Raw genomic sequence first — 15,632 nt, 5'->3', positions numbered from 1 at the left:
ATAGACGCGTCTATGACAGAGACTGTGAGAGAACGTTGCTATCGTTATGTTAGCTGCAGACACGGAGAGAGTGAACGGAGAAAAGCCGACCGTTTGACCGGATCACGTGTTCCCGACTCGGTCGTGTGGATCACGGATCAACTGTGTGCTGACTAAAAGTTAAAAGGGGCACGCCGCGCTCGCGTGTGTGTGTGTGTGTGTGCGCGTGTGCGTGTTAACGCTGTGCGTAAGAGAGAGGAGTAGGTAGCTGCAGATACATTAAACGTGTTTTATACTCATACCAAAGTTTTGATGACGCAAAAAGAAAAAAAAAAAAAAAAAACTTAACGAAGCTTCGAGGCAGCGAAAATTCCTCGATGAATTTTTGTAATCGAATTATTCGAGTTATTCGAGGAATCGTTTCAGCTCTACACACAGCCACCACCCAATTTATATTTAAACTTTGCTCCAGGATGTGGTTATGTATTAAAGGTTGAGTCATCTGTCCCAGTTTGATGAAAGTCATGCAACCACTGTTGTTCCATTATAACACGCGATTAAGTACCGATGATTGTTGAGCAAACTGTTGAATTTGCCAAATTCAAACTTTCAAAATCAAACAATATATATCAGAAGATAAGTATAATGTCACACTCTTTTGCTATTGAACATTGAAGCGCAACCATCAGCCCATGAACAGGGTGTGAAATACATGGGGTCTGGGTCTTGATTAACACTTGAATCCCCCTGACATTTCGGGGGTCTCTGGAAAAAAAAATCCCCTGCACTTGACTTTATACTCTCTATATATACATAGGCTACATAGTTATGGTCAGGTTGGTACCAGTGCATAGTTTCTATTGTTGCTGCAGCCACGTCCTTTTATGTAGCATTGTGCGGAGCACAAGCTAAGATCTTCAACATTTCTAGAACACGCTGACACTGAGTTTGCGATGATCGAATGAACGCCCTCAGACGAGTTTGTGCAAATAGGTAACCAGTGAAGTGCAAATTTAATTGTTTTGCATGCAAATAAATATGGCGGATTTCCTGTATTGTCTTGACAATGGGTGTAAGAAGATTTTACGTAGGTCATGACATGCTTAATGTGCATAAACATCGTCATGCATGTATGACAAAAAAACATCTATGGGGAGGCCTTTTTGAAAATTTCAAGGTGGCGTCACTGAGCCATTTAGCCTCGCCCACTTACTATACTCACATGACAAGTTTTACTTTCGTACTGGGATCATCTGTATGAAGTTTGAACTATATTAAATCCCTTAACAAACTACTTCCTGTTTGTGGTGAACAATGTGTATTGTATCATTAGATAACTATGGTTGTGATTTGGTGCAAGAAATACAAAAAGACTGATAAATAAGTGTATTAGATATGCAGATAGGGTGTACATGGGCTTATATGTGATTCTATGCAGAAAATGCTGCGGGTCAGGCTGTACCTCTCTGAAAGTGGCTCCTGGGGACCTGGAGATCTTGTAGAGTGCATAGATGGGTATGCAGACCACCGAGGACATAGCCATGCAGAAGCCAATAGCCAGAGACCAGCTGGGATACACATAGTCATTGTAAGTGATGGGCTTGTACTGGATCACTGTGAAGATCAGGATGAACTGCATAGAAAACAAGAGAGAGTGATTAGTGATATATAGTGAATGCAGGAGGATTTTAACTTCACAGAGCCGTTCTACAAGCAAATGGAAATGCTTCTTTAACAGTGGAGAGAGAAAAGAGCTTACACGAACATGTTAAAACCCAAAGATTCATGATCTGCCAGCGTGTTTTTCTTCAATTCAAAGAGTCAATCAAAAGCGCGTTGACGTTTACAGCTATACACCATGATAACTCTCCCTGAGACCTGCATTAACTGAGTGCAGGCTAAACCTATGCCGCAACGTGTTTGTATTGTCAATTGCAGGATATCTTGATTACAAGTCATGACCTCCTCTGACAGTGAGTTAGTAACCTTTTTAACACAGGCCGTGGAGAGCAGGGCAAACATCTGTGAAGTGCAATGAAAGTGAGAACATCTGACCATTAATCCACAACAATGCATTTCTTGGTTTGCTCAGCAGCTTAGTGGGCTAATACTGCTGCCTGCTTGGGAAATAGCACTGATAGCAGCTGCATGTGTCCATTTTCCCCAGACAAAAAGATTTTCTCTTAGAGTTTTACGCTGCAGCCAAAACAGATTAGTGCTGATTGCAGCTCAAAATGTAGGTCAGGTCTCGAGCACTGTGTCAGCAACAAATAAAAGTTCCAAACCTCATCAATCACTGTGTGGCTCCAGTAACAATCAAATCTTCAATCTGCTTTATGTGACCAGTGTATGAGTGTGCGTGTTCACTTACAGAAATAATGACAGGGGAGATGAATCTCCAGCACACTTTGAAGAAAAGAGGAGGAGGGAAGCCCAGCATCATTTCCACATCTTTGAAGTAGCGCTTGTGTCCTGCAGTAGAAACAAACATTTTTAAAATGTGATGTGAAAGTGGATAATAAAGTACAGTGTGCATGTGGTTGCTCTGCTTCCTTAAAATCATGTATTAACCCCTATTGTCGCAAATTTGCATCAAACTGCTTCCACTCCAAATGCAGCCAAAACAGCGTCTTTATTCCTCCACTGCCGGTTGATGCACTTTCAATACATACCTAGGAACCTTTTGCAAGCATTAGTTTGTCATAGGACCAGTCGGGGACAGAACAACATTTGTTTGATGTGCTATGTATGTGCTATTTTTATGTAATATCTATTTATGTGATATTTTCAAATAAACGTTCTCAACTTTATTTAGCATTTACTTGAAAGCAGAAACACATGTAAAAAATGTTTTAATACTTGGAAACAAATTCAGGCATAATGTTAGGCTGCATGTTGGATACTGGAACAGGAAGATTCTCACTACAATCCTCACAAGACAAACTTATCTTTACAGCCATCAGGATTTTCCATTTCAGTCACATTTTTTAGGAAAGCCCAAAATCAATTCCTTTGTGCCGCTCTGAGGGACGACTCTGGCAGGCATTTTATCTTTGTCATCTCACTACTGATATCAGACTGCGGGTCTGCTGCCAAGATGCTGATTTGAATTTGCTTCTGATTGAAAAAAACAAAACAAAACTGATGCACAGAATGATCAAGGGAAAAAAAAAAGATTTACTTGATTCATATAATTAAAGTTGTTATATAAATCCTGAATGGCCTCCTACAAAATGTAAATACAGATTCAGTGTAAAAGTAAACATTTTTGCTATGTCTTCCATTTGTGTACTCATGACTGTACTGTCTGCACACATGTTTGCACTATTCCAACAGCGTCAAAATGTGGAGCCTGGGGGCCGTGGGGCTGAAGCTGTTTAAATGTGTGTACAGAGTAAGTAAAGCAAGAAAACAGTGTTTCTGGTTCAAACCTAAAAACACATCTACAAACAGTATTGTCAGCTGGACTGATTGAAGATGTCTGATTCCTTTATAATGAGGTTTTTCTGTGTGATTGTTTAGTTCACAAGAATCATGGAGGGTTTTCAATTAAGCTAATTTTTCTAGATAAAAGATGATGATTATTTTTTTATCTAAAGACTTAATTTTGAAACTAAAGCACCAACTATGTGGAGCTGTTTCATCCTCTTCTATGAATCCGTCTTAACCAAACACTTTGTCCTTGCTTGACCCAAACAAACTAATAGCTACTATTTATATTCTAGTGATTCCCCCCTCTGGTGTGTGCTGTCAAATTGGTGATCTCCAAACCATAATCTCCAACGTCTCTGGTTCTAGAGAAAAACCTGCATTTGCTTTTGTTTGTATTGAGAACCAGTTTCAGATTAAACAAAGCATTGATTATAAGCTCGCTGGAGAGTTTGAAAGGCTGAATGTGGAGCGTTTGCAAAGCAGTCCACAACTGTACTGTCGGCTTAAAGGTGGGTGTTTGAAGCTTTTTATAGCAGATGTAATATTGTTGATGTTTATTGTTAATAAAACAGGACCCAGTATTGAGCCTTGTGGAACCCCCTTTAACAATGAAAAAAAACATGGAAGGATTATTACCAAACCTACCTAATTCAGCCACAGAGGGAACAAGTCATGGCCAACAGTATCAAACACTCAGAAAAGAACTTAATGAATTAAGGAACAGTCAACCCTCCCCCAAATCCAGTGTATATCCCTTCTTACCGTAAATGTACATGACGCAGATGCACATGATGCAAGAGATGATGACCAAAGAGAAACTAGCAGCATAGTTGTCCATCAGAAGCAACCAATAGATTCCTGCCTGCACACAGAAAACAGAGAATGAGTAAAACACTGTGACCATTAGAGAGGACAAACTGTGTTTCCAGACATGTTTGAACTTTGTGTTTGGGACATACCCGTGTAGTTAGCGGCACTCCCAGTAAGAATCCGATTACAGCCACTGACAGTGTAACCACAGTTTTGTTCCGCATGATCCAGTCTGTTCCAATCTCGTCGACGATAGCTGTTACCAGAGTCTCCAGTAGACAGAACTACAAGAGCAGCGACAATAGGTTTAAGGATTCAATAAATCAAAGAATTAACTGCCAATGTGCAGGTCACATTCATTCTAGTAAGATAAGAGAGATAGCATGATCCTAAAGGAGCTCTGACAAATCATCAGAAATAGTTTAACTATTTAGGAAGGAGCGGAAAATAGTGATCATTTCAGGCATTAATAAAAGCAGTAGATGGGTAAGCTAGCGAATTATAACGGCAATGCTATAACAGCACTGTAAACTATACTTTAGGTCAAATTGTCAACTTTTAATGGGAGCATTTTCCAAATTTCAGGGAGGGATAAAGTCCTAACTTTACAATGAAGCTAACAGGAGAGCCAGCATGTTTAAACCAAAGTTTTACACACAAGGGAATGCCAAAGAGTTAGCACACAGATAACAATTGAAGCTGGGGGTTAATATTATAGTGAATACAGAAGTATTTGGGCCACTTCACTTCAAACTCACATGTGGTGGGTTAAGAGGAAAAGAAAAGACATTTGGAGCCCATCAGTCTAGTTGAATTAGGGACATTTTAGGAGATAACTTCGACTTGTTGGGGGTGCCAGATGACAAGTCTAACTTAATTCAAACTCATCCATACATAATACCACGGAAATCCAGGAAATAAATGATACAATATCCTGAACAAAGAAGTGAACCAACTAACTCGAAAGTGGAAACAAATCATGAGTGCACTTATTTCAAGATCATCATGTAAAGCACAACAGAAACTTTAAATGCTGTCAATCCTTAAAGTGATGACCATATTTTGGAAAGCTAAAAGGTAGACTTTTTGAAAGGTTGGGCACGATAAGACTTAAGAATCGCCAAACTGTCTCCCTGATCAAGTAATAAATTGTATGTAGCCTTCAGGAATGACTTGAGCTGTTTTAATCAATCAATCTTGAAATATGTCACTCTCAAAGAGCTCAAACTGCTCCAATGTACAATTCATAAAGAACCAGATTAGCATGAACACAAGTATGCAACTGCACTCCATATTTACTTCAAACATGATTTATAAAATAACACATATATTTCATAGTTACGTGTTGATGTATGAGTGTGTTGCAAGCACAGCCTTTAAGTGTGTGTTTCTTCCATCCTCACCTGAGTGCCCAGTCCAAGCAGGATGAGCATAAAGAAGAAGAGCAGCGACCACAGCGGCGAGATAGGGAGAAGAGTGAGGGCTTCTGGGTAAGCAACAAAAGCCAGGCCCGGGCCATGGTCGGCCACTTCCGACACAGGGACGTTTAGGTTGTGTGCCATGAACCCCAGGATGGAGAAAATAACGAAGCCTGCATACACACTGGTTGCACAGTTGGTAATAGAGATGATGATGCTGTCTCTGGATGTAGGAAAGAGAAGGGGAAAAAAACATTTAGTTCAAAGAGCAAAGTGGGATAAATTAAATTTGTAACTTGAAACCAACACAAAAACAGAAGAGAGGAGAAAGTGACAACAGTCAAAGCGTTAATGCCCCCCAGATGTGATCACACTCAGACACTTTTAACAAGTACAAGCTATCCGTCTGCAAACTTAGAAAAAAGCAGCTTTCCCGAAAACGTCAACCTTTTTTTTTTTTTTTTTTTTAACTTAAATCATTTATAATATGAATACATTTATTTATTTGTTTGATTGTTTTTTTTAATTTGAAAGGAACAGCATACAACCTACTAGCTGTTCCAGAGTTAGCTACAAGCTAATTTACGTGTGCATTCCCTGGGCAGGAGACAGAGAAAACATCTTTAGGTCAGGTGCTTAGGAAAATAAATAAAACGATTAAACAAGTCAAGATTTCTCATTGTCTCAGGCCTCAGGACAGTTTCAGAACGATATGTACAGAAAGTGAGCTGACAAAGTCTACAGCCTGTTAAGCGCTTTGAGTTGAGTTTGAGTGCTCTGGCTCTGTCAGTCCAGGATGAGTGTTCATGAATATGTTATACTTCTGAATTCATATCAGGTGAAAACTTGTTTCAAAGTTTCTCAATGTGATCTAAGTCTGCTGTTTAAAAGTCAACATGATGCAGACTCAGAAGGAGAATCAACATTTCCGTTTACCCTTTTAAAGGATGAAAAGCCATCTGCTCAGGTTCTTTCCATTGAAGGCTGCAGTCCTTGTTCTGAGTAGTAGTTTCAGCTGCTGAAGATAACCTTGCTACATATTTCCTCTCTCTGACTCATTCTTTGATTCAGATTCAAGGAGGGAGTTAGTGATTGCATGGGGCTTGGTTTCCTCACATTTTCTGTTTCCTGTTATCACAGAGGATGCCTTTGATGGCCATGATTTCAGTCTCTCTAGCAGCTCCTCAAGAAACACCAATCAAACCTCTGCCTGGTCCTCTGCTCTCTGCACTTCTGCATGTGCACCGATTGGAGGTGTCACAGGAGAGCAGTGAGCGGGCTCCACAGGGACAGAGCTGCAGAACACAAGCTGATTAGGCCGCCGTGCAGCTGTGTGTGCAGATAGCACAACCTCAAGCTCCTGGCAGAGGAACAAATTATATCTTCATCCCTCCTCCTCACCCCCTCTACCCCACTCCCTCTGTCAGTATGTGTGGACAAGCTCAGGAGAGTGACATCTTTGTCTTTCCTCCATCCTAACCTCCCCCTCTATCTCTTGCTTCCTTTCCTTGGTGTTTTAATACTTTGCAAACTTGCATACTTAACACAAATTCAAAAAAACATTATCACTGCGCCTTCTCCTATCTCACCTTCTTCACCTTCTCCTTTTAGACCTGTAGACTTGAAGTTGCTCCTCGTCGTTTCTGTCACCCTCTTAGCCTGACTCACTTAGAAGTTCTGTTTAGCCTGCACAAACTGAAACCACTTCTCCTCTTCCTCGTACTGCTTCTCTTCCCCTGCCCTGTAGAGTGAAGGTGAAGTCTGAACTTCCCTTTTACTCGCCCTCTACTTCTTCTTTTTCCTCGTCATCTTATCAGTCTGGCCTTGTAATTTGTGCAAAGAATCATTTATTGATCCGTGTTGCTGAAACATTGCAGCTGCGTGAACAAAAGCAAAATGAGCCTAGTCATTAAAACACAGGGAGAGGAAGGCTCTGAATGTTATTGCCTTTCATTTATTTACAGTATTTTTACTTCTAAGTCCATGCACATCGGTTGTTGCTGTGGCCCAAATGCACATAATCTTTGTACTTTTGTACATCATTATTATACTTTATATTTAGTATTTTTATACTTAAAGAGTTTGCACTGTGGATTGGAGAGAAACTACTTTTCTGTATATCCATTATAAATGGCAACAATTGACAAAGCTGACTTTGACTGGTGCAGCACATCATGTCATTTTAATGCTTCTGTGATTCTAACGCTATTCTTCATTTTGAATAATGCTTGTGCAGTGGGAGAGAATCAGATGTTTGTTAATTGTGACCTGATGGCCTCCAATCTGTTTCCTCACTGGTAGCAAGGAGAATTAAAACCGCTAGCGGCGATGAAAGGCCCGAAGCACCCCGTGCATGACGGGGTGTGCTGCTCCCGAGAAAGTCCAACTGTGAGGCGTGGCCAAGCAGCAGGCCTTAGGCTACAGTTTGATTTGTGTAAAAGTGAAAGTTTGACAGTACGCCGAGGCCACACCCTTTATTTTTTGCATTAAAAAATATATGGCGGACTCCCTGTAATGTTTTGACTATGGGTTTTTTGTAGGTCTTTTCAGCTGAAAGTAAAGTGTTCTTAAAGAAATGCAATTTAAATGTCAATTAGTACATTTGTAGATGTGAATAGTAACTTTGAGTTTAAACAAATTAAGATAACACTTCTAAAAGTGGTGGGACAACACATCAAAGTTTGATGGTACGCCATGGCCACGGCCTTTAATGAAATAACATGCAGAGCACAAGCTGAGATTTTCAACAGATGATCGGCTGAACCCCCTCAGACATGTTTGTTCAAATAGGCAACCTGTGAAATGCGAATTTCAGACACATTTCTGGCATTCATAAAAAATTACGTGTCGTGAAAAGGGGGCTATCTAGAACCATTTTGAGAACTTTTTTTTACGGAATATACAAAAATATAGAATTTTTCACCAGACTCGATGACCTTGAACATGTTGGTGAGTTTTCGTTCACGTTCAGGCATTCAAAAATGGCAGCAAAGTCGCTGAACAATAAAAATAGTCCTTTGGGAAACAATCGAGTCCTTCACACTGTCAGTGCTTCGGGCCCTAATGAAGCCAACCCAATCTTTACAATACCCATAAAGGTAAATAAGGTTTGCCCAAAGGTTTCATGTTGCAAGAGCCCAGAACATACTAGTCCTGAATTTAAGCCTCCATGAACACACAACCTGTCAGTCTGATAATTGGCCTTTGCATGTGTATATATGAATCAAACAGACACAGTTGTTTAACTTGTGTAAATAAACTCTTCCAGGCGCCGGCTTCATATTTCACAAAAAGATATAAGAGAAGAATCAATCTAGTCATTTAACTCTCAGCAGGGAAGAAGTGTAATACCCAAAGTGTGAACGGTGCCCTTAAATGCCTTCAGTGTGGATGACTAACCTGAAGCAGTTGTTGTGAAACTTGTTATAGGAAGCCATCGTGATGAGACCGCCCCAGGCACAGCCCAGCGAGTAGAAGATCTGTGACGCTGCATCTCCCCACACCTACGAGAACAAGCCCACGTGCAGTCAGAGGAAGGAAAGAGGAAGTAAAGACCTTTCACATTTCTAGTGTATCCATCCGCCTGTTCATGGGAATACCTTTGCATCAAGGACCTTCTGCCACTGTGGAGTCAGGTAGTACATGATGCCGTTGACGGCTCCTTCCAGGGTGATGCCACGGATGAACAGGATGGTCAACACCACATACGGGAACGTGGCTGTGAAGTACACAACCTAAACACACACAAACAGACACACACAGGTGATCAGACAGATTGCGCAAATCTGAAGTTAAACATATATTTGTGCATAAAGTGGGGGATATGGTGCTGTTTTAAGAGGACGGCTTTATGAAGTCCTGTCGTCTATGTGTGTGTGTGTGTGTGTGTGTGTGTGCGTGTGTGTGTGTGTGTGTGTGTGTGTGTGCGTGTGTGTGTGTGTGCGTGTGTGTGTGTGTGTGTGTGTGCGTGTGTGTGAGGCTGACCTTTCCAGAAGATTTCACGCCCCGGATGAGACAGAGGAAGACAACAAACCAGGAAATGGCCAGGCAGCCCAGGATGGGAAGACGGACCTCTCCAAAGTTCCCGATATCATCAGAGATGTTCAACACATAATGTCTGACAAAGAGAGACGAACAGGCTGACATGAGGACGGGTCACTTTATGTTATCTCCCTCTTATAAACAGAAAGACACCAGCACTTTCTAAAAATCAAAGTCAATCCAGTTTGACACTTTTACATCTCTGCTGAGCAATGTTGAGCATCGATGCCATGAAAGTGTCAGTACTGGGAAACACAGTACAGTGTAGTATTTTTTACTCTGGCTCCGTTATTAACAAAATAAAATCAGGATGGAAGCAGAGAATATGAGGCAGCATCTCCTGAAACAGGATGCAGAGATAAGAGATAACACGAAACTATCGATGGTACTTGTTTTTTGAAAACAGCCATTTAGGGCCATTTCTTTTCTGGATTAAAATTATACCATCTGGATTACAATCAAAATCTTCATATAATTATAAAATGGTTGCATCTTCTCATCTGCCTCAGCAATGTTTCTCTGCAGAAGATTACAGTGTAGTCAGGACAAAGAGAAAGGAGGATGAATGCAGGCTTCAACAATGCGGATGGTAATTGTCGTAGATCTGGTGGTTTTATAGAGCACTGCTGTAATCAGGATACGATTTTATAACACGAGAGAATCTGAGCACCTTCATGTGCCAAAGATACCTGAGGCTTAACAAACACCTGTCTGAAAGTCGATTTAAAGACACAAACACAGTCACTAAATTTGTTGTTGTGTTGAAATAGATCACCTGAGCAGGAGCTGAACTTGTGAGGGATGCTTTTAATAAGCTTCTTATAAACCCAGTGTAATGATGTTGATGTGTCGTCACTTTAAAAAAGCACTTTGCCCCTTTCTTGTGTTTTTAATGCCCAGTGCATGAAACCAAAGGCGGAGAGTCAGGTGCAAAAAGATAATATCGATAAACACTAAATGAGCAGGGTCTGATTGTCTGACTCACATTTGGGAGGGGTTTATCAATGAGCACACTGCACACTCACAACCATTTAAAAAACACAACAACTGAATAAACACTTAAATGAAACACTCTAGTCAGTATACACACTGATGCATAAAAGTTGCTGTTGACAGCAACTTGTGAGCTGAGCTGAGCGGAAGACGAATGTCTGATCACAACAATAATATACTGTATGAAAGCCTCCATCGACAGTTAATTCAAACAGCCAAATGGATGTAATGTGTCGTACGTCGACATGTAAAGATTCATACTTGCGCAACTAAATTGTTGAACAGATTTGTTACACATTCGCTCTGTGCTCTTCAACTTAAAGGGATTCTTCACCTTTTTGTATTAAGCTTTGTATCATCAGAAACCTGGTATTATTGTTGAATGGTCGTGAATCCCGCCCTTATTTCCTCCACAGGCGGGAGAGCTCTGTATTTATTTTCTGAAAATTAGCCTCAGATGACACAAAAATCAGAATTTCTATGTCATCTGAAGGTTAGAGGGGGTAAAACTACATGGTTAGTTCCTCATATTTTTGACCCACTGAAGCTACAGACCTATTACAGATCAGTGGGCGGGACTTCACTGCCAGCATCTGAAAGGAACGTCTGCCACCTTGCTAGGAAGCTATGCTAACAGGTTCTGTGGAGAACAGCAGACAATAGCACAGAAAGCCTGTCGGCGGAGGTGAGAACGAGGAGCCCGGGCCGGCTCCAGCTGGAGTGGACTGGTGGTGTTGGTGCCTTCACTGTTTGCCTATAAACACAGACATCCATTTGCTGGCAGGAATTTCTAAGACGCCAATTCCTTTTGAAATCTCTGAGTCATTTGATGAAACAGCCGTGTGTATTACATAGACTGTAAATAGAGCACTGTAGCTTCAGTGGGAGTGGCCTGAATAGAGGTGTGGATTCTGGGAGTTGTTGTCTTTCATCCACATGAGCCAAAAAGACACTTTCTGCCTTTTCTCGGTCAAGAAAAAAGAAATAATTATTTCATACTTCTACTACATATATGACCCAATCTCAATACAGATTTATATTTTAACGGGTGAAGTGTCCTTTAACGTGATTTAGATGTGTAATGTGATAGAGAGAAATAAACTGATTACCTCACCCTGCTCTTTAACCCTTCTTACCGGTGCAGCCTGTGCAGACTGTTACTGTACATCCAAGCATGGCCCCATCGGCTGAAATCTTACATTCTGTCTGTTACATACTTCATGCACTGTTGCCACAAAATGTTTTCCCCCAACTGAGCGTCTTCACTAATGGTCCTATCTCATGTCCTCAAGCGACTTGATTCCTTTGTGATAGTGTCAGCAGTCGCTGATGATCTGACTCTAAATTAGAATTGACCCCAACACTTATCAGAGGTTTAATGAGTCTTTCCTGAAAATGATACACTGATCTAAGAGTAGCTGAAAGGAGACATGCAGCAAATGTTTACAAAGAACTGGAGTTATAAATGTGTTTACATTCTGGTGTTTAAATTGTCACAGTCGTCACAACTCTGTTACATTGCCCCATGGCTTTAAGGTCATCTTAAACTTTGGCCAATGAATGTTGGCAACATTTATTTATAATACAATAAAATACAATACATAAACACCAGTTGAAAAGTGATTTTCCTGAACATAATTCAAAGCATAGAAATGAATAAACAAAGGGCGCCTTGGTGGCTCGTTGGGCAACTGCTTAGATAACCTGCCATCTATCCTTGTCGTGATTTGAACACTGATATCAGGTGTCCATGGTACAGCCCAGTCGTTGATACACACAGGAACAAGGACTTTGAGTGAGCTGCTTTGTGGTTATGTCATTAAAAAAAAAAAAAAAAAAGTCTTGTCGTTATTTTAAATACAAATATTAACACAGGTCACAACCTGCTTTTCACTGTCTTGCACATCGCTTTGAAGCTGCTAATAATCGAGGTCATACGTAACACAAATATTTGATGAGGTTTTGTTCTTACAACTGTCGGAACAAAACCTCATCATTCCTGACCTGTGTGAGCTGAAAAAAGGGACATCAAAAGAGGTTACTTGCATAACTTCGGAAAACGTAAAAATCAATGAAAATATCTAGATAAATTAAAGGTCACACTATCCTCTATTTTTAACCAGTTTAAATGAATCTATGGGCTCCCCACAACACGTCTGTGACGTTTATTGTTAAAAGAATAATCCAAAACCTGTGTTTTATCATACTTATGAACCCCTCTATTTCAGTCCTGCTGAGAACAGGCTGTTTGTGTGTCTGTAGCTTTAAATGTAAATGAGCTGTGTCTGAGCATGCTCAGGATTTTTCTTGCACCATGCCCTATTGTTTAAGGTGAGAAGGCAGACTAAGAGGGCTGATCAAACACCTGCAGTTTCAGGAGTTTTGTTTGATAGCCCAACTTGAAAGTTAATAGTAACTTACTTCCAGTACTCCTCACTGGGGCTGGTCCTCTTCGTGCGGTTCACCACTTCAGTAACTCCTGCTACCAGGCTCGTTGTAGCGTTAGCCAGGCTGGCGTTGACGTGCCGGCTGTTTTCCAGCACGCCGCTGCAGTCCGCTGTGTTCCAGGGGTTGTTGCAGTATGTCCACGGCAGCAGGTTTGTCATGGACATGAAGAAGTAGTAGAAGGCGATGCAGATCACCACATTGTAATAGATCCCAATGTAGGTGGACACCACCATCATGCCGTAGCCCACACCTGAAGGGAGAGTAAAGTAAAATAATGACGTCCCTACAAAATGAATGATTCTATTGTATGTAAGCACACAAACACAAGCACACTGACCTTTGAACATGGGGCTGATCTTCCAAACACCCAGACATCCCTGGCTGGCAAACTGACCGAAAGAAAGCTCGAGGAAGAAGAGGGGAATGCCGCAGAACACCAGCATGATGAAGTACGGTAACATGAAGGCACCTGGGGAGAGAGACGGCACGACAGGTGTGTTTGACTTCCAGGAAGAAGTTGTGTTAAAGACCCAATGGTTTCATTAAAATGATGTGCTGTATTTATTTCATATAAGAACAGGTTTGTTTTACATGACAACAACAAGAAGCCCTGCAGGTATTTACTGTGCCAGTTCCATGCTGTACTGTTGTCTGACTATGTAGTAACTACAGTAACGTTAAATGAGTAAGACTGCAACATGTCTCATTATGGAGTTCATTTGTTGTTATAAAATGATACTTCACCCATTTACATGAAGCTGTGTATCATTAGAAACATGGTAGTAGTGTTGAATGGTCGTGAGTCCAGCCCTCATTTTGCCCTGAGACGAGAAAAATGTGTTTTTCTTTGCTTGAAAGTTTTCTTCATGTGATGCAAAAATCGTCATATTACATCACATGAAGAAAACTTAACTGACAAAAATGAAAATGCACTGTGTTTGATCTCGAGCTATGTACATGTGTGTAAAATCATTTAATTATCAATAAAGCAGGAAAAAGTGAAGGAAGTTTTCATTTAAACAATGTGTGCAATGTGTGTATATACATATACATATATATATATATATATATATATATATATATATATACATATATATATACATGAATACACACACACAGTAAATATGTGTCATATGATTAGAATGTAATTTAGAAAAACTAGTAAAATATTGCGGGTAAGCAAACATAAACCTCATCTGCTCTGGTAACCTCCCCCTGAGAGAGCAGAGAGGTCACTGAATGTGCAGCTGAGTCCGATCACTGGAGCAGCAACTCTCAAGGGTTCAGGCTGGACAAGAAACCAGACACAAATCAATGGGGAATGTCTGTGTGTGTGTGTGTGTGTGTGTGTGTGTGTGTGTGTGTGTGCGTGCGTGCGTGCGTGCGTGCGTGTGTGTGTGTGTGCGTGCGTGCTTGTTTCTATATGAGCATTGGCATACGAACTAGGTCGGTGGGACCAGCTGATACTGTCGAATACCAAAAACCTTATCATTATGTGTGGTGTGTGAGGTAACGGACGGCCTTGTATGGAAATGTAGGTCTTCTGCACATAAAGGACTCAGAGAAATATTTGCAGTGCTAACACACACAAATCGGATAAAGGCCAAGGAAAAAAACTGTAAGCTACAGAGCTTGACAAAACAAAACTTCACCTTATTTAACAGTTCAGTTCAGTTAAATGCTTCAAGTAAATCAGAACAGGGATGTTAAGTATCCTGCCTTCAAATCGTGAACTATAAGCAACATCTAAGACTTATAATAGAAGTTCTAGGCACCAGACATTGGGTTATTTCTTAGCAGAGAATCAGCTGTGTCTACATTACATTTGGTGCCTTTATTGTAGATACTGGACAGTCGTAAATCAGGTCGGCTCCAGGTCTACAGCAAGCTAACAGGGGCACTGAACTGGCTGATCACCAGTGATGCTGGTTGTTTTAAAAACCCTGCCTACACCAGATGTGAACCATTCAGTCAGACTAAATTAATAAATAAATACATTTTGTAGGCCCTGTGTGTACGAATAAAAAACTTGAATGTGACTGTGATCATTAAAATATATGTATCTTTATATTCATCTGCGCTTTTGGCAACATCATTAGAACTGCATCCATGTACAGTCTATTAACCTCACACACATACATATGGTCGCCCAACACCCTCTCTGATTCGCTCACAGGGAATGATTCTCACATTGGCTCATCCTGACTTCACACGGATATTATACGAGGGCACGAGCAGAAAAAAAAAGAATTCCAGGTTAAGTCCCAGTGAAAAAAATGTGGCTGCTTGCCTTCACAAACACAGGTCATCCGAAAGCACAAGATTTACCTCCTCCATTTCTGTAGCAGAGGTAGGGAAACCTCCAGACATTGCCCAGGCCCACAGCGTAGCCCACGCTGGTGAGGACAAACTCAATCTGGTTACCCCAGTTCCCTCTCCGGGAGTTTTCATCCTTCTTCACTGGCTCGCCTGGAACTGCTCCGTTCTACAAGAAAGACAGGGAGAGAGGAG

The 15,632-nt window shown here is 40.9% G+C and overlaps 1 protein-coding gene across 4 annotated transcripts in view; it reads right to left on the bottom strand.

Annotated features, from left to right (window-relative positions):
* The window catches only part of slc6a9 (solute carrier family 6 member 9), an 88,026-nt gene that overhangs the window by 7,580 nt on the left and 64,814 nt on the right, over positions 1–15,632 (bottom strand). For all 4 annotated transcript variants that reach the window (XM_079349444.1, XM_079349445.1, XM_079349446.1 and 1 more), the window contains 11 exons: positions 15,450–15,606; positions 13,459–13,590; positions 13,095–13,371; positions 9,624–9,756; positions 9,239–9,373; positions 9,039–9,142; positions 5,625–5,862; positions 4,371–4,505; positions 4,174–4,273; positions 2,351–2,451; positions 1,442–1,612 (listed from right to left, as the gene is read on the bottom strand). In XM_079349444.1, the coding sequence (XP_079205570.1) occupies positions 1,442–1,612; positions 2,351–2,451; positions 4,174–4,273; positions 4,371–4,505; positions 5,625–5,862; positions 9,039–9,142; positions 9,239–9,373; positions 9,624–9,756; positions 13,095–13,371; positions 13,459–13,590; positions 15,450–15,606 (1,683 nt within the window). The remainder of the gene's footprint in view (positions 1–1,441; positions 1,613–2,350; positions 2,452–4,173; positions 4,274–4,370; positions 4,506–5,624; positions 5,863–9,038; positions 9,143–9,238; positions 9,374–9,623; positions 9,757–13,094; positions 13,372–13,458; positions 13,591–15,449; positions 15,607–15,632) is intronic.

Source organism: Symphodus melops (assembly GCF_947650265.1).
Source record: "Symphodus melops genome assembly, chromosome: 7".
NCBI classification, from domain to species: Eukaryota; Metazoa; Chordata; class Actinopteri; order Labriformes; family Labridae; genus Symphodus; species Symphodus melops.
Note: the sequence above shows the minus strand (reverse complement) of the source record. Positions and strands in the feature narration are given on the sequence as shown.